The sequence below is a fragment of the Leishmania major genome, chromosome 25, assembly GCF_000002725.2.
Source record: "Leishmania major strain Friedlin complete genome, chromosome 25".
NCBI lineage: Eukaryota > Euglenozoa > Kinetoplastea > Trypanosomatida > Trypanosomatidae > Leishmania > Leishmania major.
Genome location: NC_007266.2, coordinates 182501 through 210215, shown reverse-complemented (window position 1 = coordinate 210215; position 27715 = coordinate 182501). Strand labels below are relative to the sequence as shown.

At 56.8% G+C, this 27715-nt stretch overlaps 9 protein-coding genes across 9 annotated transcripts in view; all 9 read left to right on the top strand.

The window, feature by feature from the left end:
- Window positions 1–507: 507 nt before the first annotated feature.
- On the top strand, window positions 508–1056 carry LMJF_25_0590 (conserved hypothetical protein; the record flags this gene model as incomplete). The annotated part of the gene is made up of 1 exon (XM_001683760.1): window positions 508–1056. One exon carries the CDS (start codon window positions 508–510, stop codon window positions 1054–1056), a length of 549 nt encoding a protein of 182 aa, XP_001683812.1.
- A 1578-nt stretch (window positions 1057–2634) lies between these two features.
- LMJF_25_0580 (conserved hypothetical protein) lies at window positions 2635–3207 on the top strand (the record flags this gene model as incomplete). Its single annotated transcript, XM_001683759.1, has 1 exon — window positions 2635–3207. The coding sequence occupies one exon, from the start codon at window positions 2635–2637 to the stop codon at window positions 3205–3207; it is 573 nt and encodes a 190-aa protein (XP_001683811.1).
- An 814-nt stretch (window positions 3208–4021) lies between these two features.
- On the top strand, window positions 4022–5044 carry LMJF_25_0570 (conserved hypothetical protein; the record flags this gene model as incomplete). The annotated part of the gene is made up of 1 exon (XM_001683758.1): window positions 4022–5044. The coding sequence occupies one exon, from the start codon at window positions 4022–4024 to the stop codon at window positions 5042–5044; it is 1023 nt and encodes a 340-aa protein (XP_001683810.1).
- A 953-nt stretch (window positions 5045–5997) lies between these two features.
- On the top strand, window positions 5998–6591 carry LMJF_25_0560 (conserved hypothetical protein; the record flags this gene model as incomplete). Its single annotated transcript, XM_001683757.1, has 1 exon — window positions 5998–6591. One exon carries the CDS (start codon window positions 5998–6000, stop codon window positions 6589–6591), a length of 594 nt encoding a protein of 197 aa, XP_001683809.1.
- Window positions 6592–7657: 1066 nt separating this feature from the next.
- Window positions 7658–9691, top strand: LMJF_25_0550 (conserved hypothetical protein; the record flags this gene model as incomplete). The annotated part of the gene is made up of 1 exon (XM_001683756.1): window positions 7658–9691. One exon carries the CDS (start codon window positions 7658–7660, stop codon window positions 9689–9691), a length of 2034 nt encoding a protein of 677 aa, XP_001683808.1.
- A 1324-nt stretch (window positions 9692–11015) lies between these two features.
- On the top strand, window positions 11016–11903 carry LMJF_25_0540 (uncharacterized protein; the record flags this gene model as incomplete). Its single annotated transcript, XM_001683755.1, has 1 exon — window positions 11016–11903. One exon carries the CDS (start codon window positions 11016–11018, stop codon window positions 11901–11903), a length of 888 nt encoding a protein of 295 aa, XP_001683807.1.
- Window positions 11904–19275: 7372 nt separating this feature from the next.
- ABCB1 (putative ATP-binding cassette protein subfamily B,member 1) lies at window positions 19276–21246 on the top strand (the record flags this gene model as incomplete). The annotated part of the gene is made up of 1 exon (XM_001683754.1): window positions 19276–21246. The coding sequence occupies one exon, from the start codon at window positions 19276–19278 to the stop codon at window positions 21244–21246; it is 1971 nt and encodes a 656-aa protein (XP_001683806.1).
- A 3613-nt stretch (window positions 21247–24859) lies between these two features.
- On the top strand, window positions 24860–25582 carry LMJF_25_0520 (putative RNA-binding protein; the record flags this gene model as incomplete). Its single annotated transcript, XM_001683753.1, has 1 exon — window positions 24860–25582. One exon carries the CDS (start codon window positions 24860–24862, stop codon window positions 25580–25582), a length of 723 nt encoding a protein of 240 aa, XP_001683805.1.
- Window positions 25583–27179: 1597 nt separating this feature from the next.
- LMJF_25_0510 (hypothetical protein) overlaps window positions 27180–27715 on the top strand; it is a gene marked incomplete at both ends in the record, with an annotated part of 1695 nt that continues 1159 nt past the window's right edge. The window contains one exon of the mRNA XM_001683752.1: window positions 27180–27715. This exon is cut by the window's right edge and continues 1159 nt beyond it. Within this exon, the coding sequence (XP_001683804.1) occupies window positions 27180–27715 (536 nt within the window).

Here is a 27715-nt window from a genome sequence, read left to right as displayed (position 1 = left end):
TCCTGCGTGGTTCTCTGCGGTCACTCCCGCGTGGGTGTGCTGACGGGGCCCGCTCGTCTGTGCGTGTCTGTGATGGAATCGAATGTTCTCAGTTACAGAGCTTGCACAAGAAGATAGGGGCCAGGGCGTGCAGATACGCAATGAAAAGGAAAAACACAAACAAAACAACAAAAACATCATCGTCCTGGAGAGCTGGCACCGCTTCTTGCCGAGTGCTCAAGGGCTTGCCGTAGTGGGGTCCGCAGCGATGGCGAGAAGGATTATGGAGGCAGAAGGGAGGGGGTGCGATGGAGTGGAGGTAATGCCCGGCTGCGCTGTCTCGCGCACTGTCTCTCCGGATTCCTCCCGTCTCCGCTACAGGCGTGTTCATTGCATGCTGTTTCTTTTTTTTTGTGTGTCGACCCGTCTTTGCTGGAGATACATCCTTGGCGTGTGCCCGCTGCAGTCCATACTCCCGCGTGCCTCGTGCATGCTTCCTCCTCTGCTGCCCTTTCTTTGTATGTATCTATGTCGCCTTCTGCCGCACCGACACGGGGAACCCCCGATTCCTGCCGCTGCTGCCACGACACAACGCGGTCGTCTCCACTTCTTGGACACGTGTCTGCTTGTTGCCTGAACGACTCATGTGAGTCGACCGCGCACAGAAATAGTGCGTGCCTGCTTTTCCAATCTGGCGTATCCTCTTTCCTCCTCTCTTCGTCGGGGTACACATACGTCCACACATCCACAGCACACCGCAACACAGTCACCGCCGTCATGTCCGTCTCTTCCTCCGCTGCGAAGGTGGCACCGAAGACGCTTAACCAGTTCCGCAACTTCTCGTATCTCGTGGTCGCATGGCTCGGCTTCAACAAAGGCTTCCGTGAGAAGGCCGCCAACGATGCGGAGTGGGTCGCCCACCAGCAGCGGGTGCGTCAGCAAAACGTGGAGCGCCACCAGGCTGCCCAGGCCATGGCGGAGGCAAAACAGAGTGCCGGGCTGGAGACGACTATTCCGGCGATGGTGCCGGAGGGCTTGCATGAGGTGTACAAGGATGTGGAGAAGGCCATGCACTAGACGTCTCTGATGCCGCCGTGCAGATGGCGCGCCCCTGATGGCGTAGAGGAGTAGCAGCACAAATGCAGCCGACTTCACCCCACCTACCCGCCTGTTTCTCTCCACCATTACCTGGTATCGATGGACCTCTCCCCGTTATCCGTCGAAGCCGAGGCAGCGTGTTGCCTCTCCTTTGGAGAAGCGGCGGCTGGTGCTTAGGCTCGTAGGCGTCCTCATTGCATGCATCTATGAGTACGTACACAGCCACACAACTGCCGTTGTCGCCGCCACATCTGCAGGAAGAACCGAACAACAATCCCCCAAGCAAAAAAACACGTGCAACTTAGTAGGAGGTAGAATACCACGACCGGAGCCGCATGCATTGCGACGTTGGCTTCCCGCTGCCCTTGCCTCCCCACCCCTTGCCTCTCTGCCTGTCTCCACACCCACACCGACTCTCGGCATGTGGCTTTCTTCTGGTATCTCTCTCTCTCTCTCGCGCGTCACCAGGCAGGCCCACGGGATGGGCACCGAGTGGACTGACACGAAGCCATGGCCGCGTGCCAGGACAACACACCAAGTGGCGCTGTCCGAGAGAGAGCGACCACAATTGCACGATGCCAAGCACTTTGCAGTGGCGAGCGACGGGAAGGCCTCGAAGGCGAAGAAAGGGACACAGGCAGGAGAGGACCGACCGAAAAGAGGAAGGACGGCGTAGATTTCTACGTAGGGAGTACGCACACGCACACCCAGCCACCCGACGCACACTGTCTCACCTAGCACACAAGGAGAGCGAGTGAGATGCATGCGGGGACACTTTGTGTGCATGTATGTGTATATGTGCGTATCTGTGTGTGCATGTGTACGCTCGCACACATTTGTTTCATTGTGTAGCACATAACAGGCAAGCAAGCACGTAAACACGAACAGCAACAACAAAAAAACTGCACGGAAGAAGGGCTGCGCAATTTGCGAAGCGACTGCTCTCCGTGCTGCCTTGTTGCCTTCCTTTTCTTGTTCTACGACCTCACTCGCAGAGCCGTCTGCCAACGCCGACATGCTCTGACAGCGCTTGAGGCTGCGCGCGCATGTCACGTATGCTTCCGTTATGCGCGTTGTGGGCGGCTGCGGCTAGTGTGAAGCCATGGATAGCGAAAGGTGGGCGAAGGCAGTGTGGCGCTCTCTGTCGCATCTTCACCTCCCATTCACAGCTCGCCTTCTCGCTCCACTTGCACCACGCGAAGAAAGAGGGAGACGACACGTTTAGAGGGCCCCGGAGAGGGGGGGGGGCGGGGACGGGGCTCCTCCGTTGAAACCATTTGTTCTGCCTCTCTCTCCTTGTGCTTTCTCTTTCTATATCAGCCGAGATGACGTGCCCGCACTTTGCCCTGCGACATCTCTCTGCGATCCGAATCCTCCGTCACTTTCGCGCCCGTCTCTCTCTCTGCCGACGCGCAGCGCAGCCTCCTGGCAAGTCTCGTGTGTGTGTGTGTGTGTGTGTGAAGCCAAACGCATAGACATATCCACCCACCCACCCACCCATATCAGTGCATAGGCGTGGGGTGGTATCCATAGTGCATCTGCTTGATTTGTGTAGCCATGCGGCGCGTGCAGCGCACTCCTCTGCGCCTTGGCGCGTTCGTCGTGACGCGACGGACCATTATCCCGGGCCACATCCCCACCGAGGGCCCCAACTCCAACGGCGGCAACCACGGATGGGAGATGCGCCGAGGCCATCATCTGCAGAGTAGCGTTGGCCTGCATACTCCCATCAAGACAGCTTGCGGCCGTGAGTTTAACCCGCAGGTCTACTATGAGGTGCTGCAGGCTTGCTGCGATCAGCAGTGGCTGGTCGCCATCCAGCGAGAGCTGAGGACGGACACCGAGTATGTCAACTACCTGCGCCAGCATGGTGGGGCCGCCAAGGACATGCGAATGCTCACCGACGGTGTGCAGCACGACGACGAGTTCATGGCCAAGCTAAAGGAGAAGCTCAAAACGGATGAGAAAATGTCACTGACGCTGTGCGCGGTGCAGGAGAGCTACGTGCGCATTCGCAAGAAGCGCGACCTTCATGAGACGCAGGTGGCGGCGGACGGTGGCCGGGACCCATATACCTCCCTGAAGGCGAGCCGCAAGGGCGACTTTGGCTCTCAGATGCCCCATTTTTAGCCCGCCCGGCAGGGGAGCGGAAGTGGGCAAACGGATGCGGGTGATCTGATGTGATAATGTGCGTGTTCTGCTTCTCGGTGTCGGCGCCTTGTCAGCATGTCTTTCACTGTATGCGAATGCGCACCTTCCATCCCCCGCCAGGGGGTGCGCGAAGAACCTACCACCGAAACCAGGAGCTTGCCGCGCGAAGCGCTTGTTTGGGGCGCGATAGAGGGGAGTGCAAGGGGGCGGGTAGGGAGTACAGGAGCGAGGGAGGCGGTCACGCCCATGCGAAAATACGGAGGCCCACACAGGTGTGCACGCCAGCGCGTGTGCCGGAGGAAAGAGAGCACAGGCCTCAGCAAGCCGTGCACTTGTCGAGTGCTTTGAGGCATCTCAGGTTAGATTTTGGGCGACGGGCGCCTCGTTTTGGTGCTTTCACGTGACTCTCTGATGTGCTCCCGTTGCGGTGTGCGCTCACACGTCTGTCTGCCCTTGTGTGTGTACGTGTGCATTTTGCTTCTCTCCGTCTCTCTCCAAACCCTCTCCCCCCTCCGCCTTAGCCACCATCACTGCCGCCGCCTAGCTTTCTCCGTCGTCCCTCTCTCCGTGCCAGGGTGCCGTCGGCGGCGTTTCTCTGTACATTCTTCGACATTTCTTTTCGTGTGCTCCATTCCCATCCCCCTCCTTCTCTTTCGGCGGTGTTGCCCTGCTGCGCCCCTTTTCTGTTTCGCTTCGCTCGACCCTGCACGAGGCAAGCGATACGCGTACACGCACCGATATATCCGTGCGCTCACCCTGACGCCTACCAGAGGCGTGGAACGGGAGTATAGTAATGAAGGTCATTCCACCCAACTTTGGCTATGTGGAGGAGGGCATCTTCCGCTGTGGTGCGCCAGAGCCGCGCCACTACGGCTTTCTCGCATCTCTGGGGCTGCGCACATGCATCCTGCTCACGGACATCCACGACGAAGCCTTTGTGCACTGGCTGCAGGAGTCTGGGGTTACGATCTTCTGCCCTCTCGTGAGCGAATCACAGGCTTGCAGCACGTTCCGGGGTGCGGCGCAGGCGTACACACTCATCACCGCAGTCGACGACGTCACGCGTGGGAACACGATAGGTGTCTTGTCCAGTGGACCCGCGAACGCGAATGTGAGCAATGCTGGCAAGATTAAGAAGGAGGGTCGCGAAGGCACCACGGCCAGCTGCAGCGGTGCCGACGGCAACCGCCCGTACATGGACCCGCTGGGCAATGGCAACGCCAGTCAAGTCGAAGGCGACGGCTGGCCGGATGGCAACGGAGAGGGCATAAAGGAGGAACGCGGCGCCCCCACTGGGGGCCAGAGCTGGCCTGCCACGTCTACCGGCACCGCCACTGCGGGCACATCGAATGCCGTGCGTTTCCTGCAAGAAAACGTCGGCGACCGCCAGAATGGCTCCAAATTCTCGCCAGTGCACATCCCGGCGCCGCTCTACTTCCCCACCAATGGACCGCGCGACAACGGCGGCGGCAGTGGCAGCTTTGAGGCAGCGGCGCCGTCCTACGAGGGCAAGCTGCACGGCCTCATGACCCTCTCCGAGGCGGTCGTCGTCAGCATCCTGCACATCCTGCTAGACCCGCAGTACTATCCGCTGCTCATCACCTGCTCCAAGGGACGCTACCGCTCCGGCATTGTGTGTGGGTGTCTACGCAAGCTTCAGGGATGGAATCTCGTCTCCATCCTCGAGGAGTACCGCCGCTTCGCCGGAAACAAGAGCCGCGCCGACAACGAGGAGTTCATCGAGCTCTTCGACGAGGAGCTTGTGAGTTTGGAGCTCTCCGATGGCCGTCGGCCCACCATCCTGTACAACGCGTGAGGGTGTGGGGTGGGGCAAGTGGTGGTGGGCAAAGGGAAGCGTGTACCGAATCACCTTTTCCCCCACGGGCTGCACGCGCTCGCGCTGTCTCCCGTTCCTCAGCCATTCAGCGCCCTTATCTTGCTCTGACCGCTCTCGACGATGTCAAGGATAGCAACGATGGCGGTGCCGATGTGGATTCGCCTTTGTTTCTCTTACAGGTTGCATTTTTTTTCCTGGTGGCTCGCTGTTCGGTGTTGTCGCTGTCGGTTCTCTTCTCCCTTTTCGTTCTCTTCGCCTGCCCATGACTTCTACTGCACGTGGGCTTGATGACGGCGGTACACATTGCTGCTTGTTGCTGAAGGCCTTCGCGAGTGTACGGCCGCGTTGATGAGCATATCTTTGCCCTCCTTTGCTAGTGTGCATGTGCGTGTCTCCCTATGTATGTATGAGCCTCTGCGAGCGCGTGCGTTAGCACGCGATACCCTTGTCGCTGAGGAAACGCAGCAGCAGTCGCAGCAGCATCACGTGTGCTTGACGGCTCATGCTCTGCTTCCTCCATATGGTGGGGTACGCGCATGGACACATATGCAGCCCCCCCCCCCCCCTCCCCTCCCCCGAAAAGGCGCACGCGGCTACGCGGCTACATCGGGTTCCTGGCACAGGTAACTCCCCTCTCCGGTGCGTCGCGTTGTTCTCGCCTCACGTTCCTACCGCAACGGCCGAGTCTTGGCATTCGCTCTAGCACGTGCGCAGCTCATCGGCAGTTCTGCCAAGACTCGCGCGTCGTCTCTCTCTCTCTTTCTCTCTGTGTCTGTGTCTGTGTCTGTGTGTATGCACTGCCGTCTTTTTGTTTCCTTCCCTCGTTCTTGCCTCACCGCATTCCGATTTGTCGGTCAGTTCTGGACGCAGCCGCTCAGCTCAGTGAACGCATGCGCACCCGTGCAGGCGGATAAACAAAACCCTAGAGCAAGATGCGTTCGTGTGCAATAGTGCTGCACCGCGGCCCTGTGTCGGTGAGGGTGCGGCCTCTTCTTCTTGGAGCAGCACTTCGCAGCGTGTCGTCTCGCCGCCAGGTGCAGTTTGCAGCGTCGACCGGCGCAGTTCATGCCACTGGTGTCGCCGTCTCCGCGCTGGGTGAGCAACGGCGCACTCAGTACGCGCAGATGCCGGGCAAGCGTGAGCAGGAGGCCTTCCTTTCGCAGTTTGACCCGCTGGAGGTGCTTGACCTGCCGTCGGACAGCACAGTGGAGGACATCGATGCTGCCTTTGAAAAGGCGAAGGCCAAGTACGGCCCCAACGGGAAGTACCCTGATGCCAAGATGGTAGACCGTGTCTTCCAAGCCTACGAGATCTTGAAGGATCCAGACTCGCCATATTATCTCAAGGCGCACAGCAGCCAGACGGATCGTCAGCGCTTGCAATTCCAGCTGCTCCCCAAGTCCAAGCGCCGCTTAATTGAGTTTCAGGTGTGCCTCTTGATGCTGATCGTCTTTGGTGTGGCTGTGCTCGTCATGAGGCTTGTGCTGCGTCCCATGAACCGCTCCATCCGTGCGGCAACGCGCTGAGACGCAAAGAGAGAAGAACATCTGACTCTCTGCCGGACACGCACGCATGCGCGTGCGTGCGTGCGAGTGTGTGTGTTTGTGTGCACGTCTGTCTGATCGAACGCCTGAGCGTCAGCGCGGTGTCTTGTAGTGGTGCCGATGTGTTGGTTGGTTGCCTTTCTGTTGCACATGCGGTTGTTGCGTCTGCATTGTTGCTTAGCTCTGTTTGACGGAGTGCTTTCGTTTCTTGTCCCTCTCTTTGCTTTCTTCCGTACCTTTTCCTCTAAGCTGGATCTTCTCGTTGGGTCTGTAGGTGATGGTGACGGCGGCAGCGCACATCAGCGCTGCCCCCTTCCACCATATCGCCTGCTGCAGAGGAGAAAAAAGACGGCGCCGGATGAGCCACCATCATCGCACCTAAACGCAAGAAGAGAGCGAAGGTGGAGTCCATGCAGCGGCGTCTGCTCCGTGGGCGAAGTTTTCGCAGCTCGTTGGGCGAGTGGTCGCAGCAGATAGAGAGAGGGGGCGGGGATGGGGGCGGCTCAGCTTATGGTGTGAGAGCCATAAAGTGCTGATAGTGAGCAGGGAGAGAGGGCTGTTCGACCTTGCTCCCCTCGCCACCCTCTCTTGTCCTTCCGTTATTGCTACAGGCGGCATGCTGTACTGCAGACGTGTAACGCGCTTCCGCGCCACTTGATCCATCCTTGCCGCGCCTTGCCATCGCATCTGTGCCCCCGCCGGCTGCGAATGCGAGTGCGCATGCTGATGAGTTCTCCTCCTCCTCTCTCACTTGCATGTCCTCGGCCTCGGCCTCTGGCGTTCTCTAGGCGCCGCTCCTCTTTCCTCCCCTCGCGCGCATCCCCACTCACGCGCTCGCTCGCTGCCCTCTTTTGCCGTATCTCTCCGTCTCCCAGCACATGCATGCGCGTGTCTTGGGCTTCCGCACATCCCTGCCCGGCCACATGTGAAGCGCACATTTCGTCTCCCGCCCTTGCCTCCGCTCCTCCTCGGCATCTCGGTCTCCCTCTGCAGCGTGGCCTCGCACCTCACCTCACTTCCGCCGTCGGCGCGTTACAGTCTGACAGCTATGACAGGTACACAAGCGGCGCATGCCGGCGGTGCGGCCAACTCACGCCGAGGGGTGTCACAGAGGACATCCACAGCTGCGGCTTTCTCGCCTTCTTCCAATATGCGACCTGCCGTTGCACATCCGACGGCGGTTGATGCGGCAGCGAAGCAGCGAGCACAGCGTAGACTGCGCGCAAAGTGGAGGGCAGCAGCTGCGGCTCCCCAGCTGCGCGGTCGTCGTGCGGCCGCATGGCTCAGCGTGTGGGACAGCGATTGCGCTGCTCAGCGCGTGAGCATGCTGGAGGCGCTGAAGGCGCTGCACAGTGCGAGCAACAGCAACGCGTTGGAGGAGGACCTCGGCGACGCTGCTCCCTTGTTGCTTACCCGTATCACGTCTTGGTGGAAGCTGCGCTACGGCACGTGGGTGTCCGACGCTGTGTCCTCGGCGGCCGCCGCGTCTATGAAAGCTGCTGCTGCTGCTACTGCCGTTAGTGCGATGCAAAAGACCGCCGCGAAGAGCGGGGCCGCTTCTGCTCCCCCCCTGTCCACGACGGCACTAGACTTCAGCACAAACGCCTCCGCTAACGGATCATCCGAGGCAGGGACGTCGGCCTCTGCGGCGCCCTCGTCAGAGCTTCTGGCGCAGGTCGAGGCGATCACGATCTTTCTGCGCGGTTCTCGCTTTCTCCTCCAGTTCGTGGAAGGCGGCGGGGCCGCGACTCTCACCCACTGCCTGGAGACAACAGCGAGCCCACCGCTGCCGTTGTCGACCCCACTGACAGCTAGTGGTGGTGCTGCCGCTGCTGCTGCCAGCTCCCCGGCGCCGGCTCTGCTCGTGCAGGAGCGGCGAGCTATAACTCTGCTGCTCTTGCATGTTGTGAACGCAGGTCGCGTGTATCGCGAGATGGTGGGTGACAAGGAGGGCCTGCTGCATGTGTTGCGTACTCTGCAGCGCGAAACAGATGTGCTGGTCGCCGCGCCGCTGACGGAGCTGCTGGCTGTGCTTGGTCAAGGTCATCCACGGCTGGCGAGCAGAATTCAGACGGGGCTGCTGCGTGTGCTCGCAGACGCGGTGAAACCGGCGCAAGAGTCGACGGCCACCGATGCGACGAGCTCGGCGGGGTCGCGGCGCGTGTCTGAAGTAGTGGTGCTGCATACCGCTCGCGCTATCCGCGCCTTGCAGCTACAGAGGGAGCAGCACCATTACGCTCAGTTTTACCTCGGCGACTGCGCAGAGGCGGTTCTGGAGGCCGGTGTTGACTACGTGCCCATCGTTGGCATGGACTGTGCAGTGAAGACGTGCAGCTTTGCGGGAATGACAGCCGGTGAACCGCCTGGTAGCTCCTCTGCATGCGACCCTCTCCTGCGTTCCCTTAGTCGTAGCGAGTACCTCGATACACTCTTCCAGCTCGCCCTCGCCGACCAGGACATGGCGCTCCAAGTCGAGGGGTGCCAGCTGCTGAGCCTGGCCGCGAAGAACCTGCACTTCACGCAGGATATCTTGACGCGTTGTCTCGACGCGGTTGACGACGATGAGTACGTCATCCACAGCGATCAGGAGGACGCCAACGTTCAGCAGGAGCGCCTGCGGCGTCAGCGCCAGCAGCTCTCGTGCGGTCGCACGACAGCGCTGCTTCTCATCTCGCGCCCCATGACACGCCAGAGGCGCGAGCTGCTGCTGCGTCTCGTGTCGCAGCGTAGTGGGCATTTGAGCTTTCTCAAGCACCTGCGCTTGGCGGCGCACGGCGACACGGCCACCGTGGTCGACTGCTGCCACGCCCTGCAGTTCATTGTGCGCGCTGCTGCGGAGATGCAGCGCCAGCATATGGATTTCGGCGGTGTGTCGAGGCTGCAGGCAGTCAGTGGTGCCGGCGGCGACTGCACCTCCTCTGCCGCGTTGTGGCTGCGGGTAACGGAGGCAGTTCAGGCGGCGCTCGGCGAATCGATGTTTCAACTGCTCCTCTTCCAGAAGTTGTCGGAGTCAGACTGTATGGCGGTTTTGCGGGCTGCGCGTGCCACGGCGGTGCCTCTCGGCGGCGCTGAGGCCTGCTGAGCTGCGGAAGATGCTCTCCTTTTTCTTTAGCAACCACGGGCTGTGCCGCTCGTTGCGAGATGTGGCGCCACCCTTTTCCTGCCCGCAGCGGCCTACCCCAAGCTCTCCAGCGATCGTTCCCCCTCCTCTAATCCGTGCCACTGCTTTGCTCGCAGTTGGCGGTGCTCTCCTCGACTTGTTCCTTCTCGCTTCTCTCTTTCTGTGTCGAGGAGGGCTCGACATCTCACGCACATGTATACTATGTGAAGCCACACCCAACCCCCGTTGCCCCATGACGACTCCGTGGTGGGAGTATGCAGCGCTGCGACAAGGGCGCTTATGCGTTCTCAACCGCGAAGTGATCATTTCGCCGTCGCTTCAGGCGGCGGAAGTCGCCTTCAGCAATGTTTTATGCGTGTCTGTGTGCGCGTGACATAGCGATAACTGCCGCCGCCCTTAAAGGCAAGGGGAGTTCTCCTTTTTTTTTTTGGGGTGGGTGTGCGGCCATCGAACGTCCTTTCTTTCGGTTCTTACGAGGGTGATGATGAGACTCACCGAGGTCAACAACACAGCGGAGCATGAAAGGCCAAGTAGAGGAATGGGAGCGGTAGTGGCGCGCCCCGCTGTCCCTCCGCATCCCCCCCCCCCTCTACCCCGTGTTCTCCCCTTCATGCAGTTCATTGTATTCTCCTCTCACCCCCTCATTCACTGAGGGTACGAATACAGACAGAAATGGAAACAGACAAGATGCGCGTGTGTATGTGTGCATGCATCTGTTCTTGCTGCAGTGCCTCGAGCGCTGTGCTTGACTGCCTCTCCTTGTCTCTCCCTGCCCCTTCTATCCGCCCCCTTTTCTCTACCTCGATGTTTCACGTGTACGCGGGCTCCCCGCACCTCGTCCCGCCTCTCCACTCCACCGACTCTCCATCAACATACACACGCGCATTCACAACGCCGCCTATGGATCAGCTCTCTCACTCTCACCTTTTCTTACCAACACTGCCTCGGTTTCTCTCTCTCTCTCTATATATATATATATATCTGCGCTTCCGTAGTTAAGATTTCGTTTTTGTTTTTCTTTTGTGCTTTGTTCCTCTGCCCTTTCACACAAAGCCGTTTTCTTCACCCCTCTTGTGTCCATCTGTCCATCTGTCCCTCCGCCTCTGCCCCCCCCCCCCCCCCCACACACACACACATCGGCACCACATCTCACATAACATGTGAGTTGATCATCATCACACCTCGTAGGAATACTCGCACTTTGGCCACTACCCCCATCCACCCGCCACCTTTCTCTACCTCGCAAGCGCCGCATTACAGCAGCTAAAAGGCAAACGAAAAAAAAATGCAGAACTCCGTAGGCGACGTGATCAACCTCATCAGCAAGAGTGAGATCCGCTATGAGGGTAAACTGCACTCTATCAACACTGAGGAAAACACCGTGAGCCTGTCGAATGTGCGCATCTACGGTACCGAGGGCCGCAAGGGCGGCGGCGTGGAAGAGGTGCCGCCGACGGAGCAGCTGTTCGAATTCATCGTGTTCCGCGGTTCCGATATCAAGGACCTGACGGTCTTCCGCGACAGCAGCTCCCCGCAGGCGCGCGACCCTGCTATTGTGGAGGTGCACGCCCCAGCGCGCGGTCGTGGAGGACGCGCCGCAGCCGCGGCACCTGCAGCTTCGGCGACGGCGGCGAGCAGCGCTGCCACTCGTGGCAGCCGCTCCTTCTACGACGAGGCTCAGCCGTACAGCCGCGGTGGCGGTGGCGGGCGCCGTGGTGGCTACGGCGCCGGTCGCTACAATAACAATAACGGCGGCGGCAGCAACAACAGCAACAGCAACCGCAATCACCGCGGCGGCTATGGCGGTCGCGGCGGATCGGGTAACTACCGCCGCAACTACCGCGACTACCACACTGGCCAGGACTTCAAGCCCGCTGACATCGGCGCAACGGAGAAGTTCGAGGGAGATTTCGATTTTGCCAAGTGCCGCGAGGAGTTCGAGAAGAAGAAGAGCGAGTTCGAGAAGGCCAAGGAGGATGCCAAATCTCACGCCAAGGCCTACGACAAGAGCAGCTTCTTCGACACCATCTCGTGCGACCAGAAGGAGAAGAACAACATGAACCGCGCCGAAATGCGCAAGGCGGACACCGAGACCTTCGGGCCGGAGATGGTGAGCAGCATGCGCGGCTTCCGTCGCGGCCGCGGCGGTCGTGGACGCTACCAGCAGCGCTGAGCGCGCCAGCGACACTGAGCACAGAGGAGGGGATGGGAGGGAGGTGGAAGAGTGCGAGAGCGGTGTCAAGGGCACCGGCTCGTCCTCCTCTGCCTCCTCGCACACACCGAAACGTGGATGCGCTGATGGAGACACGAAGAATGCGAAAACAGGTCACTTGGACGACCCAGCCCCTTCCGTGCTTGGCCGTCGTCCTCCTTGCGCACAAGAATGGCATCACACGCTAAACTGCGGCGATGAAAACACGTGAAAAGTGGAGAGAAAAAAAAACGGAAAGTGCTATGGCGCACACTGCGTGCAGTAGCTGCAGCCGGTGAGGAGGTCCCGGAAGGGACATCTGTGCGAGACGCAGAGGCGAGGAGTACATGTTCTGAAGCGAGAAGGCGAGGGCGAGGCCGAGAGACGAAGGAGGGGGCGCACGTCGGGCTCTCCTGACGGTCCGGGATTATCTTTTTGAACCCTCGCTTCTCTCTCAGTGCTGGCGCTCTATCTCGTCTGTCTCTCCCACCCCTCGCCCCGTTTTTCGCTGTGCCTCATCAGTTCTCTCGAAGACTCTCCCGCGACACTCATGCGATGCCGCGCCAGAGAGAGAAGAAAAAGAAGGATCACGCTGGCGTCGACTGCGACGTATGTGTATGCGTGCCTCACCTTGCATAAACACACACACACACACACACACACACACACACACACACACACACACACACACAACCTAGCCGCTACATGTATGCCCAACTGGCATTCCCTCTTACGCACCCCCGACTGGATCAGCATGCAACAACACATCGTGCAAGATGCATTTGGGGTGCCCTGGGCACCTCTTATTTCGACACACCTTTTTGTTTTGGTTTCCTTGTTGTTTCTGTTGTTTTCCCCTCTCTTTCTCACGTATGTGAGGCGGTTCTCCACCCTCACCCCATCCCATGGACTCCATGTGTGCTCCTCTTGTCATCTTTTTCTCCCCCTCTCTCTGGACACTTTCTTTGCATCTCCCGCCGCACTCGCTGTGCGCGTGCGTGAATGCGCTGCCCGCATGAGCGCGTATCTCACCGCCACCACAGCAGAGCGGGAGAAGGGCAAGAAAACAAGGAGAGAAGTGGAGTAATAAGCAAGGGATGACTGTATCGCTCAGCTCCACCACCGCCCAGCGTCGCTCCTTCATTTTGTCCCTCGCCGGCGTCACCGCCTTACGGCTGTCGAGGTTTCCTTCTCTTCCGCCTCCTCTCCTTGGCCCGCGCTCTCTCTCTCGTTTTATTTTATTTTGTGTTGTTGTTGGGCTGCCTCTCCTCTTCTCTCGCTCTTGTCCGTGGTGCGCCCCCTCTCTTTGTTGTTGCTCCTCTCGCTGCCCTCCCCTTCCCTCCCTTTCTCTCGCCGTTTGCCTTATTTCCTCCTCTCCTTTGGTTTGTTACTTCGACATGAACGTGTGGGGTCTTTTTATGTTTCTTCTTGTGTGCGTGCGTGTGTGTTTATGTTGCGCCCACGTGTGCGTGGGCGTTTTGTTCGCTTCCCTCACTTATGTATGTGTTGTGTATGTGTGTGTGTGTGTGTTTCTGTTTCTTCATGGTTTCCATTTATGTGTTCTTCCCCGTCTTATTAAGTCTTTTATCTCTTCGGTTTCTTTGTGTGGTTTCGTATCGCAAAACCATTACCGCCACTACCACCATCGCCACCGGTACCGTCTCTCCTTCCTCTCTCTCTCGATCGTCCATGCTCATCTGGGCTCGCGTGTGTGTGTGTGTGTCTGTGTGTGTGTGTAAGTGTGTGTGCGTGTGTGTATGCGTGAGTGGGTCAATGCTTGAGCGCGTGTCTGCGTACGGTCTTGCCGTTTATTCCCCCTCCCCCTTTTTTTGATGTGGTGTGTGCTTGTGGCATTTTTTTCTACTGTCTCTTGCTCTCTCTTCGCACACAGACACACAGACAGACACACACACACAGACAGACACACACACAGACAGACACACACACACACACACACACGTTTTCTCTCCCTTTTCCTGTTCGAAAACAACCAACCAGCCAAACAAAGAAAAAAAGGAAGACGAAAGGCGGGGCGAGAGGTGCGCTTCGTTTGCCTCCGCCTCGTTTTCCCCGCTCGTTGCTTGCACGCCCCTCTCCCTCCCTCTCTCCCTCCCTCTCTCCCTCTCCCTCCTTCCGTTCCTTTGGTATACATATACATATATATATATATATGTATGCTTTATTGTTTGTTGGTTTCCCCCCTCTTTCCACCCCCTTTTTTGTTGTTTCGTCGTAGGATTCTTCGGCCGCATGCGTTTTCTGTTTTCTTTTTGTTTGTGTGTGCTGGACTTGTATGGTTTACTTGCCTCACTCTCTCTCTATCTATATGCGTGCGTGTGCGCGCGTGAGTTTGTGTGTGTGCCGCAATGCGCGCTCGAGAGTGAGCCTCTATCATCTGTTTGCTTCTCCGCCCATACACATCCGCATACGCATACACTCGACATCGTGTTTATACGCGCGTACTTCCTCACACATATTTCGGGGCAGACCCGAGAAGACGCATCGATAAGGACGGAAGAATCCCCCCTCCCTAACGAAAAAAAAAAAGTATATATATATATGAAGAGTGTGAGCCTTGAGAGAGGGATATACCTACGCTACAGTGGCGAGGAAGCCCCCCCCCTTCGCCGTTTCCGGGAAGGGCGAAAGGAAAAAAAGACATGGAACGGCGATATGGAGCAAGAGAGCGCGAGAGCGCGAGAGAGCGAGAGTCCAGCGAAACAAGCGAAGGGCAAGGGTACGGATGCAACCAACATATGTAATACCCATCAAGGGAGGACGAGGAGCCACGAGCAGTCGTGATTCATGTGTGCGTGTGAGTCTGTCTGTCTGTATTGTCGAGGACGTGAAGAGCTCGCGGCGATGTGCTGTTGGAGTCTGTAGGGGATTTTTTCTCTTTTCGTGTTGCTTCACAGTGTACCGTATCCCCTCTTCCTCTTGTGTTTGTTGTTATCCCTTGAGCAACTGGCCACTTGACTTCCACCCTTTCCACGCGGACCGCCTTCCTCTCGCTCACCTCTGCACACACACACACACGTACATACCCGATCAAGGCCATCCAGGCATATTTCCGACAAAAACGGAAGAGACACGGGGGGATCTACAAGTACACACACTTACATGTACGCGGTTCCTGCCTCTGCGCGCATGTAAGTAAGTGTGTGTAGGCCTGCCAACACGTCTGCGCCTGATTCTTCGTGACTGTACGTCTGTGTGTGTACGCGTGTGCACACCTGTGTGCTTGTGTGTGTGCTCTTGCTCAAGAAAAAGGAGCGAATCTGCGTGGTTGAGTGGTCTGGATACATGCGCTGCTCTTCAGTATGTGTATGCGTGTGATTATGCATGGCTGCGCAAGATAAAGGGACTACGTGCGTATTTGAATGTGAGCTTGTGTGGTATGCGCCCGTGCGTGTCTGCACGACGCTGTGTACATGTTGTCTTACTGCCGCACTCTTTTTCTCCCGTGTCTATTGGCCTGGTGCCGACGTCGAAAGAAGAGAAAATGGTGGCGAATCAGTCGAGCGGGTAGCAGTAATCGGATAACGGCGGTGTCTGGCAGGTACTGTTCGAGAGGCTGTGACTGACTCTTTCTTCAGTATGCTGCCCTCATGCCCCTCTCCGGATGCGCGCACGGGCTGGACGGTTGACTGCGTCGATGCTTCTGCATCTGTTGCGTCGTCCCTGTGTGTGTGTGCGCAGATGCATGTGCGCATGTGTATGTGTGCGCTTGTTTCTTTAGCAAGGGACAACACAGAGAGAAACGTGACCGACGAGGGAAAAAGCACAGAGAGAGAGAGAAAGAGAAGACGAGAACGCAGAGCAATAGTGGAACACACACACACACACACACACACACACACACACACACACACGCACGCACAAGCGAGCAAGCAAGCAAGCACGAATTTCAGGAAAAGACCGAACAACGAAAAGAAAAAGAGATATGAAAGCGATCTGAGGGAGACGTGCGAATTTTTATCTTTTTTGTGTATATACATATACATATATAGATATACGTGTGTGTGTGTTTGCGTTTGTCTGATGTCCACTCTACGACCATAGATGTCCGCCGAATACACATACACACACACACACACACACGCACGCACATTTTCTCTCACGCAGACCATCATCTCGACATGCAGCCCAATGAACAGAAAGCAAAAAAAAAATCCCGATCTCAGCCTTCCATCGTCGGCTGTCTCTTTATTTTTTATCCCGCTTGACCCTCGAAAACACGCACACACACACACACACACACACACACACTAGTGCCGACTGTGTCGTCTACACCCCCCACACCCCGAGTGTGTCTCTCTTTTTCTCTTTTTCGTTTGCGTGTGTGTGTGTGTGTATGTGTTTAGTTTGTGGGTTTCTCGTTTTTTTTGTGTTGTTGGGCTTTCTCTCTGTTTCTGCCTCTGTATCTGTGTCTGTCTGCAAGTGTGTGTGTGTGTGTGTGTGTGTGCACGGCTATCTGGGAGACCTCATCTCCTCTTTTCACGTTCTCTCACCTCTCCTTTGTCCTCAGTATCTTCTCGTTTTTGGTATGTCCGCCTTCTCAACGACGCGGAAAAAATGCAGCCAAACGGACGTCTCGCTCTCTCTCTCTCTCCCTATGCTTGCCTGCAAGTCTATAAGTGTGCGCTCTTTTTTTTTGTTGTTGTTTACCAGGCGATCGCCACGGTGGGACGATTGGCAGTACTTTGCTCACTTTGTGTGTGTCTGCGTGTGTGTCTCAAGGAACTTATTTTTCCTCTTTTTTTTCCATTCTAATGCTCTCCCTCTTTCCATGTTTCTGTCGCCGTCTTGATATGCCGTACCCTGCATGGTATCGTTCTGTTACTCCTTCTCTGACTCCTACAGCGAGTCCATGTGTGTGTTTGTGTGTGTATGCGTGTGTGTGGCGCCGCGTGTGCTGACGTTTTCCATATATGAATGCGCAGTTTTTTTGCATCTTGACGGTGTTCCACTTTACACCTCCTGTTTTTTTGATTTTGTTTTTGACGAGTGCTGGCTCGATGACCTCGACATACTGCAATGCAGCCACGCGCTTCTCTTGCTCTGTTTTCCAGCTTCCCACGCGAGGCGAACGCTGTCGACAGAGGAGTTTTTAGGGGAGAGAGAGTTGCGTGAAGGTGGTGAGGGGAGGGAGGGGGAGAGTCTCTTCCCTTTCTCGTCTTGCTCGCTCATTCGCATCGACTCACCAGCGCACGCACGCACGCACAACCGTCATGGCGGAGGAAAGCGTGCTTACGATACACCCACTTGCCCACGAAGAGGAGTGGAGGCGCGAGCGGGAGAGACGGGGACGCGAAAAGGGAGCGCGCATGTGCGACACTGGTCAAGTGGTTCAACACACACACACACACTACACATACACGCATACACATACACGCATACACATACTCAGAGAGAGAGATTAAGGGCGTGGCGTATACATGCGCGCACACACGGAGAGAGCGGGGGCAAAAGAGAGAGTAGAGAGGGCTCAAGTACGAAAAAACCGTACCACCACCCCCCAGTGACCCGCATTCTCTCGGACATCAACACAGAAGTATGTAAACACACCTGCACACGGGTTCGCACGAGCACACACACACACACCAAAAAAAAAACACCTGGAAGGTGCGCAGATGTCAAGGCACGCGGCGACAGGACGCAGAGGAAGAACGAAGGTCAAGACTGCACAGTAACCAAGGGCGCCAATGAAACTGGCAGCACGGACTTCGGTGAGCTAAGGTGGACAAAGAAGCTAAAATGTATGTAACTGTTTAAGCTCAGAATGAAAACAAAACAAACGAAAACGAAAGCGCTTCACTGCATCCGACCTTTCTCACGTCTTCGTCTTTTTTTGTTCTTCTGTCTATCGGTCTCTGTGTGTCTGTGCGTGCTTGTGCGTGTGTGTGTGTGTGTATGTGTATGCATGTATATGTGTGTGTGTGTGTGTGCGTGAGTGTGCGTGTATTCTAGTGAGAGGCCGATTCTCTGCGATTTCAATGTTTCCTTTTTTCATTTTGTGGTGTTGTTTTCTTTTCGTTTTTGTTGTTGTGCCGTCGTGGGACTTCTTGTTGGTTTGTTCCCATTTGTTTTCCGTGTTTGATGTTCACGAGAGAGAGAGAGAGGGGTGGAGAGGGAAAGGAAATACTGGAGTACGCACATACCGTGCTTGATTAAAACCCCTCCCCTGATCTACCCCCCCCCCCCCTACCCAACCATCCCCCCATCCCCCCCCCTCCCCCCAAAAAAAAGAAAGCAGGCCCCCTACCCTTCCTCCTCTCCCCTTCCAAACAAACAAACCACAAAGAAGGCAGAGGCATGCATCCTCGAAACACAAAACAAGCTGAACCGAAAGGAAGCGAGCGGCGTGCACTCGTTTGTTTTGTGGTACTCTTCATCGGCAACCCGACGTGAGTTCTTGACTGCGGTTGGTCGGGCCACGCCAGGCAGGTACCGTGTCGGATGCTGGTGATGAAGACGGGGCGAAAAGGGCAGATTGATCGTCCCACACGCGCGCTCTCTCGGGCACGGACTCTCTGCAGATGACCTTGTCAGGGAAGCGGAGAGCAGCCGCAGATACGAGGTTGGCGAGATGGGGCTGGGGGCATTCGCAGCTCCTCCTTTTCTGCTCCTTCCCCTGTGCTTCGCCTTTCGAGAATACGCCTTATCTCGAATGGCTCTGTTGTTCTGTGTATGCGCGAGGGGGGGGGGGTGGTGGTGGCGGTGGTGGTGGCAGAGAGGTCAAGCCTTTTCAATGATGTGCGCGTGACGCGGGCGCAAGCGTTCGCTAAAGAAAGGCAAAACAAAAAAGAACGTTGCATGCTGTCGCGGACAAGCCTTCGCGCCTTCAGCCTCCTCCGCCACTCTCATTGGTGCACAACTACATTTTTTTTTTCATCCTCTGTGCCGTGCACGTACTCTTTCTCCTCTCTTTCTCGTCTCTGTCGTCTGGCCATTATTGCCACATTGCTGACGGCGGAAAGGATCCACTTGGTGCACCCCCACCCCACCCCCAGCCCCCACGCGGCTTGCATAGTGCTTCCCCCTCTTTGAGCCACCGCACTCATCAGAGCAGCAGAGGTCGATCTCTCTTCGGCGTCTTCTGCCAGCGTCCGTCTTCGCGAATCTCTGTTTCTCAGTCGCTCACATGCTTTTGTTCACAGGCATACACACACACACACACACACACACACACACAAACACACAGACATACACACACAGACGAACTAACCGACATCTCTCTGCCGCTCTCCCTTATTTCTTTGCTCTCTGAGCCCTCCTGCGCGCCTCCTCTTACTTTCATCACATATTTTCTGCCCTCTCTCCTTCTTTCTCCTCGCCCTGCTTCACCTCAGAGATGCGGAGCTCCTCGCGGCTTGCTTGGCAGCCCGTCTCGTGTACCGCCTTGACGAGTGTGCGGCGGCTCGCCTCCGACATCCGTCTGCGCACTGACTACGGCAACGCGACGCCGGCGCAACGGCCCAAGGCAAGCAAAGGGCTGATCTATGTGACAGAGCCGGCAACGCGGAAGGGCTCCTTTGCCCGCTATGTGCGTTCTGCGCGGGACCAGGCGCCGTACATTGCCGGCGCCGTGGTGGGGGTGTGCATCTACAGTGCAGCGACACTCGCCATTCCCGCCGGCTTTGGCGCACTCATCGACCAAGCAAGCAGAGGGCAGATGCCGCTCGGCACGTCGATGCAGCTGCTGGGTTGGTTCAGTCTCTGTGCGACGGGCAACTACCTGCGGTTGTACTGCATCGGCTACGCGGGCGAGAACATCATCGCGAAGCTGCGCCGCGCCTTGTACAGCGGCATCTTGCGTCAGCCGGCAGCGTTTTTCGACTCCACAGAGAACCGCACCGGCGCGCTCGTGCAACGACTGTCCATGGACTGCAACGTCGTGGGCAGCTCCCTGACAGAGGCGGTGACAAACGGCAGCAAGAATCTGCTGCAGACGATCGGCAGCATCAGCGTGATGCTCTACTACTCACCGTTGCTGACGAGCGTGATCGTGTGTATGATACCGCCGGTGGCCATCTTCGCCGGCTCGTACGGCCGTTACATTCGCAAGCTGCAGCACAATATGCAGGATGCCCTGGCCGACATGGGCACCGTCGCCGAGGAGCGGCTGTCAAACATCCGCACCGTGAAGTCCTTCGGCACTGAGGCGCAAGAGGAGTCCTGGTACGACAAGGGCGTCCAGCGTGTCTTCGATCTCAGCATGCGCATGGTGCGCTGGAACTCCGTCTACGTCGCTTCACTGCAGACGGTGGGGTATGGCGCCATGTACTGTATCATGTGGGCCGGCTCGATGCTCGTCACCTCCGGCCATCTGACCCCTGGCGTTCTCTTCTCCTTCATGCTCTATACGGTGTACTGCGGCATTGGGCTAATGGGGTTGACGAATCTGGCCACCGAGATTAATAAGGGCTACGGCGCCTCGCTGCGACTCTTTGACATCCTGGACAAGGCCGAGGCATTGCGGCAGACGCACACAACATGCAAACAGTTGACGCCGATCACGTGCAACTGGCGCGTGACTTTCAAGGACGTGTCCTTCGCCTACCCTACGCGGCCGGAGGCGCTCATCTACAGAAACATGAGCCTCACCATCGAGCCGTCCCGCTGCACTTGCGTTGTTGGCAGCAGCGGCTCCGGCAAGTCGTCCTTGGCCATGCTGCTGCTGAAGCTATACGAGCCGACAGCCGGCTTGGTGCAGCTTGGCGAGCACGACCTCAGAGACATCAGCTCACAGTGGCTGCACGAGCATATTGGCTACGTTGGGCAGGAGCCGGTGCTGTTTGGCGGGTCCATCGCACAGAACATCGCCTACGGCGCTCCAGGCCGCAACTGGGATGACCCGATCGATCGCTGGCTCTACGCTGCCGTCGTCGAGGCGGCCCGCAAGGCCAACGCGCACGACTTCATTTCCGCGCTGCCGGACGGGTACGACACGTTCGTTGGCGAGAGCGGCCGCAGCCTGTCTGGCGGGCAGAAGCAGCGCATCGCCATCGCGCGTGCCCTCATGCGCCATCCGCGTATCACCATCCTAGACGAGGCGACGTCTGCGCTCGACAGCGAGAGTGAGGTGGTGGTGCACGACGCCATCTCGCGCCTGATCGAGGAGTCGAAGGACTCGAAGCGGCAGCACACGGTGCTCATGTTCGCACACAAGTTGAGCATGATCCGAAAGGCGGACCACATACTCGTGCTGGACAAGGGCCAGGTTGCTGTTGAGGGCACTTTCGCGAAGGTGTCCAAGAACAAGCTCTTCTGCGACCTCGTGGGGCTCGTCGGCACACCGCAGGTAGGCGCCGGCACGTCGTGAGTGCAGGTTGTTGAGATGATGATGAATCTCTCTCCCATCCCCTCCCCCCACCAGCCGCGCTACTTGAGCTTGAACTCGCTAGATTCCTCTCGCGTGTGTAGGAAAAGAGGTGCGGTCAGAGGAGAGGGTGGGGTGTGCGTGCGTGCGTGTGTTTGTGTGTGTGTGTGTGTGGCGGAAAGACAGAACACTGATAAGGCCCCTCACCTCCTCCGCTCTACTTTTCCAGTGCTTGCTCGGGCTGTTGGAGTGCGCCACTGTGTCGCCGAGCGCGCCTGACGCTGTGAGTGCGGTGCGTGCTGACGTGAGGCGGTGCATGTTCTTGTGGCGTGGGCGGTGCTTGAGGCTCGTTGACGGCACCATCGCTCTTCATCTCTCCTTCTAGCATCCCTCCCTCTTCCCTCTGTGGGTCTTGCCTGCCACTGACTCTCTCTCTGTGTACGTGTGTATATGTGTGTGGGGAGGGGCGAGTGGGAAGAGACTTGGGAAGGTGCCGCTGCGCATGCCATCCTTCCCTCTCTACCGTTGATGCCTTCTCTCTCGCCTTCCTTCTTTGTTCCATCTAACGACCACCGTGTTCTGCAGCGCTCTCTTGCGAAAATAGAAGTAAAGAGCCGCCAGTGACGAGAAGACGGCTGTGGACCCACCACAGGCTTATGTCGCGGCCGAACAGGAGAGCCACTGCACTCCCTCGTGTGCTCTCTTTTCCTTTGGCACAGGTGCCTGAGGGACTTCGGTTCTGCGTGTGCGTGTGCCCATGGTGACAGCGTGCGCGCACACAGGTGCCGTCTTTCCGCTTTCTCTGTGTGCCTAGCGGCTGCCACCATCTCCTCCAAGCGCGCCCACGCACATGCACACATACACATGCACTCAGGCAACATGTGCACCTCTCCCTGCTTCTGAGCGGCTGGCTTCAGCACGGCCTTGAACTCTTTCGTGGGCCTCCTCCTCTCGCTGCCTGTTGCTGGCTCCTCCTGTGATTCCACTGATACACCGCGCCCACATCTATCAACACCCACAAGCACTTCTCCTACTCATGTCTACTACGCACATTTTCAGCTTTAGCGCTCTCATCAACCAACCCTCCCCCCAGTATTCACTTGGCTAGCTAGCTAGTGTGACACCCCTCCGCCCCCCTTCCCCGTCTGTTTCTCTCGCTCACTCTCGCTGTTTCCGTCCACCCAAGAGAGGCTCCATCGCAACCCGAACAAGCAAACGAAGAACCGAAAACAAGAAGGCGATTTTTGCTCCCCACCTTTTTTTCTTCCAGCTTCATCTCACGCTCGACGCCACTCGTTGGGATTCGACGGTCTTCCGCCCTCGCCGACATCTTCCCACAAACTCTTTACAGACTTTGTGTGTGTGTGGTGCTTGTCGTTGCGCTCTGCCCCATCACGCACGCACGCGCCACCGGTGCAGCCATCGGAGCCGAAGCGCCAACAACTGAATCGACTTGGCAAAAGAAAAGGAAATTAAAATCAAGCAGCAAAATTGACTGCATTGTATGCAAAGGACGCATCAACACACACACACACACACACACACACACACACGCACACACACACGTGTACTGGAATCCATCGAGAAGTCTGTGCTGCGCTCTCGTTGCCCTCTTTTTTCGTTTTATTTTTGGTGCGCCTCACCTCAAGTGGCTGGTCTTACCTAATACATACACCCACACAGAAACCTTACTAGCGGAAAAAAAAGAAGACGTACGCAAGCAAACACGAGAACATCAGGTTGTGCGACCCACGCGCGTGCAGAGGAGCGACAACCCCCCCCCCGCTACCTCCCCTGTTTCACACTCATCATCATCGTTCCCTCTTCCAGCAGATCAACCATCTTCAGCTGGAGATTGGCCAGCATACCCCCTTTCTTACATGATATATATACATATACATATACATATATATATATACGTACACGCACGCACACGTAAATATACATCTATCTCTATATTTGCTCTCGCGCTTTCGATATCGGCTGGTATGCGTGGTTCGCACGGTCGGCTCTTCGCGGTCTTCTGATCTCTTCTTTTTTCATTGCTTCCGTTTCGCCGTGCCGGCTCACTTGAACGACAGGAAACGGCTGGCAACGACCAGCAGCGGACGATCGCCGACGCACACCAGCGGACTAGAAACAACAGACAAAGCAAAAACAAAAGACGCCGCGCCGCCGTCGCCTCCTCCTCTTCTTCCACTTCCACTTTTCGCCCTTCAACACAAGAAAGCCGGCGAGCAACAACAAAAACAGCAGCAGCAGCAGCAGCAGCACCGGTTTATCGTGTACACAAAACAAGTTTCATTGTCTTTTTTTTTCGTGTAGTTTTCGACTCCTCTTGTTGTTTGGCATCTTTAGACTCTCTCTCCTCTCTCCTCTCTTTTGTTTTTTTTGGGGTTGTCCGTGTCGTTTTCTTTCCTCCTCCTCTTCTCTGGCGCACTCCTCTTTCCGTCTCCTTCGCGTTTCCTTTGGTTGCCGTTTTATTGGTTCCTTTCGGGTGATTTCTTGGGCCCCTCCCCCGTTGCTCTTCGGCTTGGTATTACTCTTCTCTCTTTTGTTTTTGTTGATCGCTGACGGGGTGCTCGTACATCCAACAAGGAGAATCACACACACACGCACACACACACACCGACACACACAGACACGCACATACGAAGTGAGCCGATAACGTAAGCAGGCGAAAAAAAAATAACAAGCAAAAATAAAAAGACTGCAAGGAGAGAGGGCGTGTGAGGGAGACCAACAGCTCTTGCCGCCGAACACTAACACAAAGAACGAGGCGCACATATATATATATATATCTGTGGAACAGTGTTGTTGACATCGCCGCGTGCGTGACTGACGATCTTCTCTTTTTTAAGGTGCTCTTCTCAGCTGACAGTTGGCTTGTGTTTGCTTGCTGCCTTTTGTGTTCTCTTTTCGTCCTTTACTGCATTTATTTACTCCTTTCGGGTTTTGTGAGTGTATATTTATAGCTTTAGTGGTCTTATCTTGCTTACCTTCGCCCATCATCTTCTTCTGCCCCCACTCCCACCCCCGTCTTAGCCTCATCACCTCTTTATTGTTCGTCTGTTTCGTCCTCCTCGTCAGTCCTCGCCACATTGTTCTCCGTGCTCGCAATTTTCTCTTTTCGACCTGTGCATTGCCGCGGTTGTGTGTGATCCCCGATCTCTTCGTGTCATTTCCTTGCGCGTCCGCTTTTCGTCTGCCTCTGTAACCGTTCACCACCGCACGCGTGCATACAGCGTCCGCCAATTTCTTTGTGTGTGTGTCTCTCTTTCGGTTGCGCTGTGTGGTGACCGATCACCGTGGGTGCACATCTGTCGCAGCGCCGTGCCACACCCCCTCCTCCCTCTCCCCTCGAAGACGTAAACTTATCGTTGTTTTGTTTGTCTCTTGTGGTGTTTCTTCATCTTGAGCGTTCCTCTTCCTCTTCGTCTCTCTCTCTCTCTCTCTCTCTCGTAGTTTCGCTTCTCTGCGCTACTCGGTGCGTCAGACACACATAAACGCACGCACGCACACGCACACACGCACACAAACACACACACACAGACAGACAGACACACCGCAGCAGAATACGCAGCCACAGACATCGACAAGGACTCTACAGCAAAACATGTCGTTCGCGCAGAACGGGACCGCCCCCTCTACCCCGGCGCAGCAGAGCAAGCCCGAGCCGGACGCTTCCCCTGTCGCGGGTGAGGGCAGCACGTCTGGCCGCTGCGCGTTCGACCCTGAGGCGCTGCGCAACTTGATCGTCAACTACCTTCCACCGCTGATGAATGAGGCGCAGGTGTACGAGCTGTTTGGTCAGTTTGGCAGGATCGAGAGTGTTAAGATTATCTACGACAAAATCACTGGCGAGAGTCGCGGCTACGGGTTTGTGAAGTACTACTTCTTCTTCTCCGCTACCTATGCCGTGTCCTGCTTGAACCGGTTCGAGATTGGCGGCAAGAAGCTGAAGGTGGCGTACGCGAACGCCCCAGCAGCCAAGGAAGCGTACGACATGCTGCGACTCTCGGCGGTTGCGCTGAGCGTGCAGCAGCAGCAAGCCATGCAGTCCATGTACTACCACCAGATGGTTCTTGCGCAAGAGCAGCAGGGGGCGTCAGCCGCGAGTTCGGTTGCAGCCTCGGCTCCGATGGTTGGTGGTGCCGACTACGGCCCATACATGAACAGAGTGGGCGGCGGCTACGCGATGAGGCAACGCGAAAGCGGTGCCGGCTATGCTCAAGGCATGTACCCGGGAATGGTGGCAGGCGGTTCCGTCTACCTTGCCGGTCCGTTCGCAAGTGGTAGTCGTATTGTCACCCCAGCCATTGCCCCGATCGGCTTCTAAGCTCATCTGTGCTGCCGTTTTGGGCGAGGGCTGTCGTACTCCCCTTGTTGTTGTTTGTCGCGTGCTGCTTTATTTTTTTCCCCCTTTTCCGAAAATTTGTAAATTTTTTTGTTCCGAAGTCTTCTTTCCTCTGTTTTCCGCTACTCTTGACGGAGCTGGTGACCTTTCGTTTCTTTCTCCTGTCTCTGCACGCGGCGATTTCTGAAGAAACACTAACAAACAACCCAAAACAAAATAAAGTATGCGCCTACACACACACACACACACGCGCGCGCGCAGGCACGCACGCATACATATATATATATATATGTAAGCATAAACGAAGGAAAAGGGAAAAAGCAATCGCCCCGCCGCTCCACTAGCACAACCCCGATCTTGGCCCCTCTCCATCTCTGTCTTCCTTGCGGTGATGTTTCTTGTTGCCCGTTGTTGTCGTTGTTCTTGTTTTGCGTTGTGTAGTGCCGAGCCATTCCTGCGACTTCTTCTGTCTTGTGTACTTAAACACTTTCGCCTCTTCTGTTGTCGCTTCTTTTCTGCTTCTCTCACAACACACGTTGGCGCGCGCCATGCGCACAGCACACGCGCCGATGCTCGTGCACAAACGCACACACGCACAGATCGTTGTCCAGTAAGTGTCCTCCCCCCACCCTCACCAGGCTTCTATCTTTTTTTTTTTAGTTTCTTGTGCATACGAGCGCATTATCGTTGCTGCTGCCGCCGTCTTTTCTTGCGCAGCACCGAGAACCAGACCCACCGCCATTACTGCGGCCGTGGCCTCCAACACGACAATAATGGAAAGGTGCACACACAGACGTACGCCGAATCAGGACTCAGGGGCAATAAGCAGGAGACGTAAAGGATAAGCTTAGCACTAACACGTGTTGCGGTGTATGTGTGCATACACCCCTCAAACTTCCACGCGTTCTCGGACTCTTCTTGTTGGAGTGCATACGGGTGGCGTACCAATGCAAGGGGGGGGGAGGGCAGAGGATGATCTTTCAAGATCTCACCCTGATGGCACGCTGAGCAGGGCAGCGTCGTGGAGCCGAGCGCACCGCGATGCTACCTTCGTTACTGTTGGCGCTGTCTCGTAAAGCGCCTCCCCGCTCCCCAAACTCACAAATCGTCTCTTCCTTTCTATCGTCGGACACGAGCATGAGCAGAAGACGAAAAACGGGATGATGCTGCGCATACACACACGGCAAGCCTCGCTTTCTCTGTCGGCGCCTCCACGCAGACTTCTTGTGTTTCATCTTCGCCCTTGCCTCGCCCTCTCTCAGACGCTCTCGTGCCCTATACGCTCGTTCTCGACTGATTTGCCTCCCTGCATGCGCTGTGCCATTGGTCGTTGGCTCACATTGCTGTGCAGTACACCCGCACACCTTTGCGCATGTAGACGTACCGTCACACGTTCAAGCATGTTCATGAACACGGTCACCCAGACATCGGCAGCTTGCGCTACTCAGCCTCTCGACACAAGGCTCGAAACCATCTTGCCCTCTTGCGTCCACTCGTCCTCTTTTTCCCATTCGTGTACGCATGGGCGAGCCGTCGCGGCACTGACGGTAGCCCCGAACCGACGTCACAGACTCGCCCGATGCCGTTTTTCCAGTTGTGCTCCGCCGCCGCAGACTCACGCGCGACTTGCGATAAAGCGCCGAAGGTGCTCTTGACGACACCGACTGCCGTCGGTAACTGTGGACCAAAATGTGTGGAATCTGCAAGCGCCACCACTGGCGACGCCGGCGACGCAAACTGGTTGCCACTCAGCATTCTACACGTGTTTCATCTAGCCCATGTCGCCATCACGGTCGATACTGATGTCTCCCCGTGCGTCGAGGAGATGAGCACGGCAGAGTTGGCGACCAGTGTACGACGCGTACTTTGTATGGGGCAGTCAAAGAGCTGCAGCTCTGCTTCTACCGCTTCCAAGCAGGAGGCAACGGCGCCGTACGTCGCTCGCGTACTTTTAGTGCGACTGCACGGGGTTGTGGAGGCGCATGAGCGCTTCTTGACCTGGATGCGTACACGCTCAATGGCAGCCGTTCCAGGGGCGTTGGATGGCGTGGTGAGAGAGGACGCCTTTTTGGCAGATGCAGCGACCTTTCTTCGTACGTTGCCGCTACCCGACGC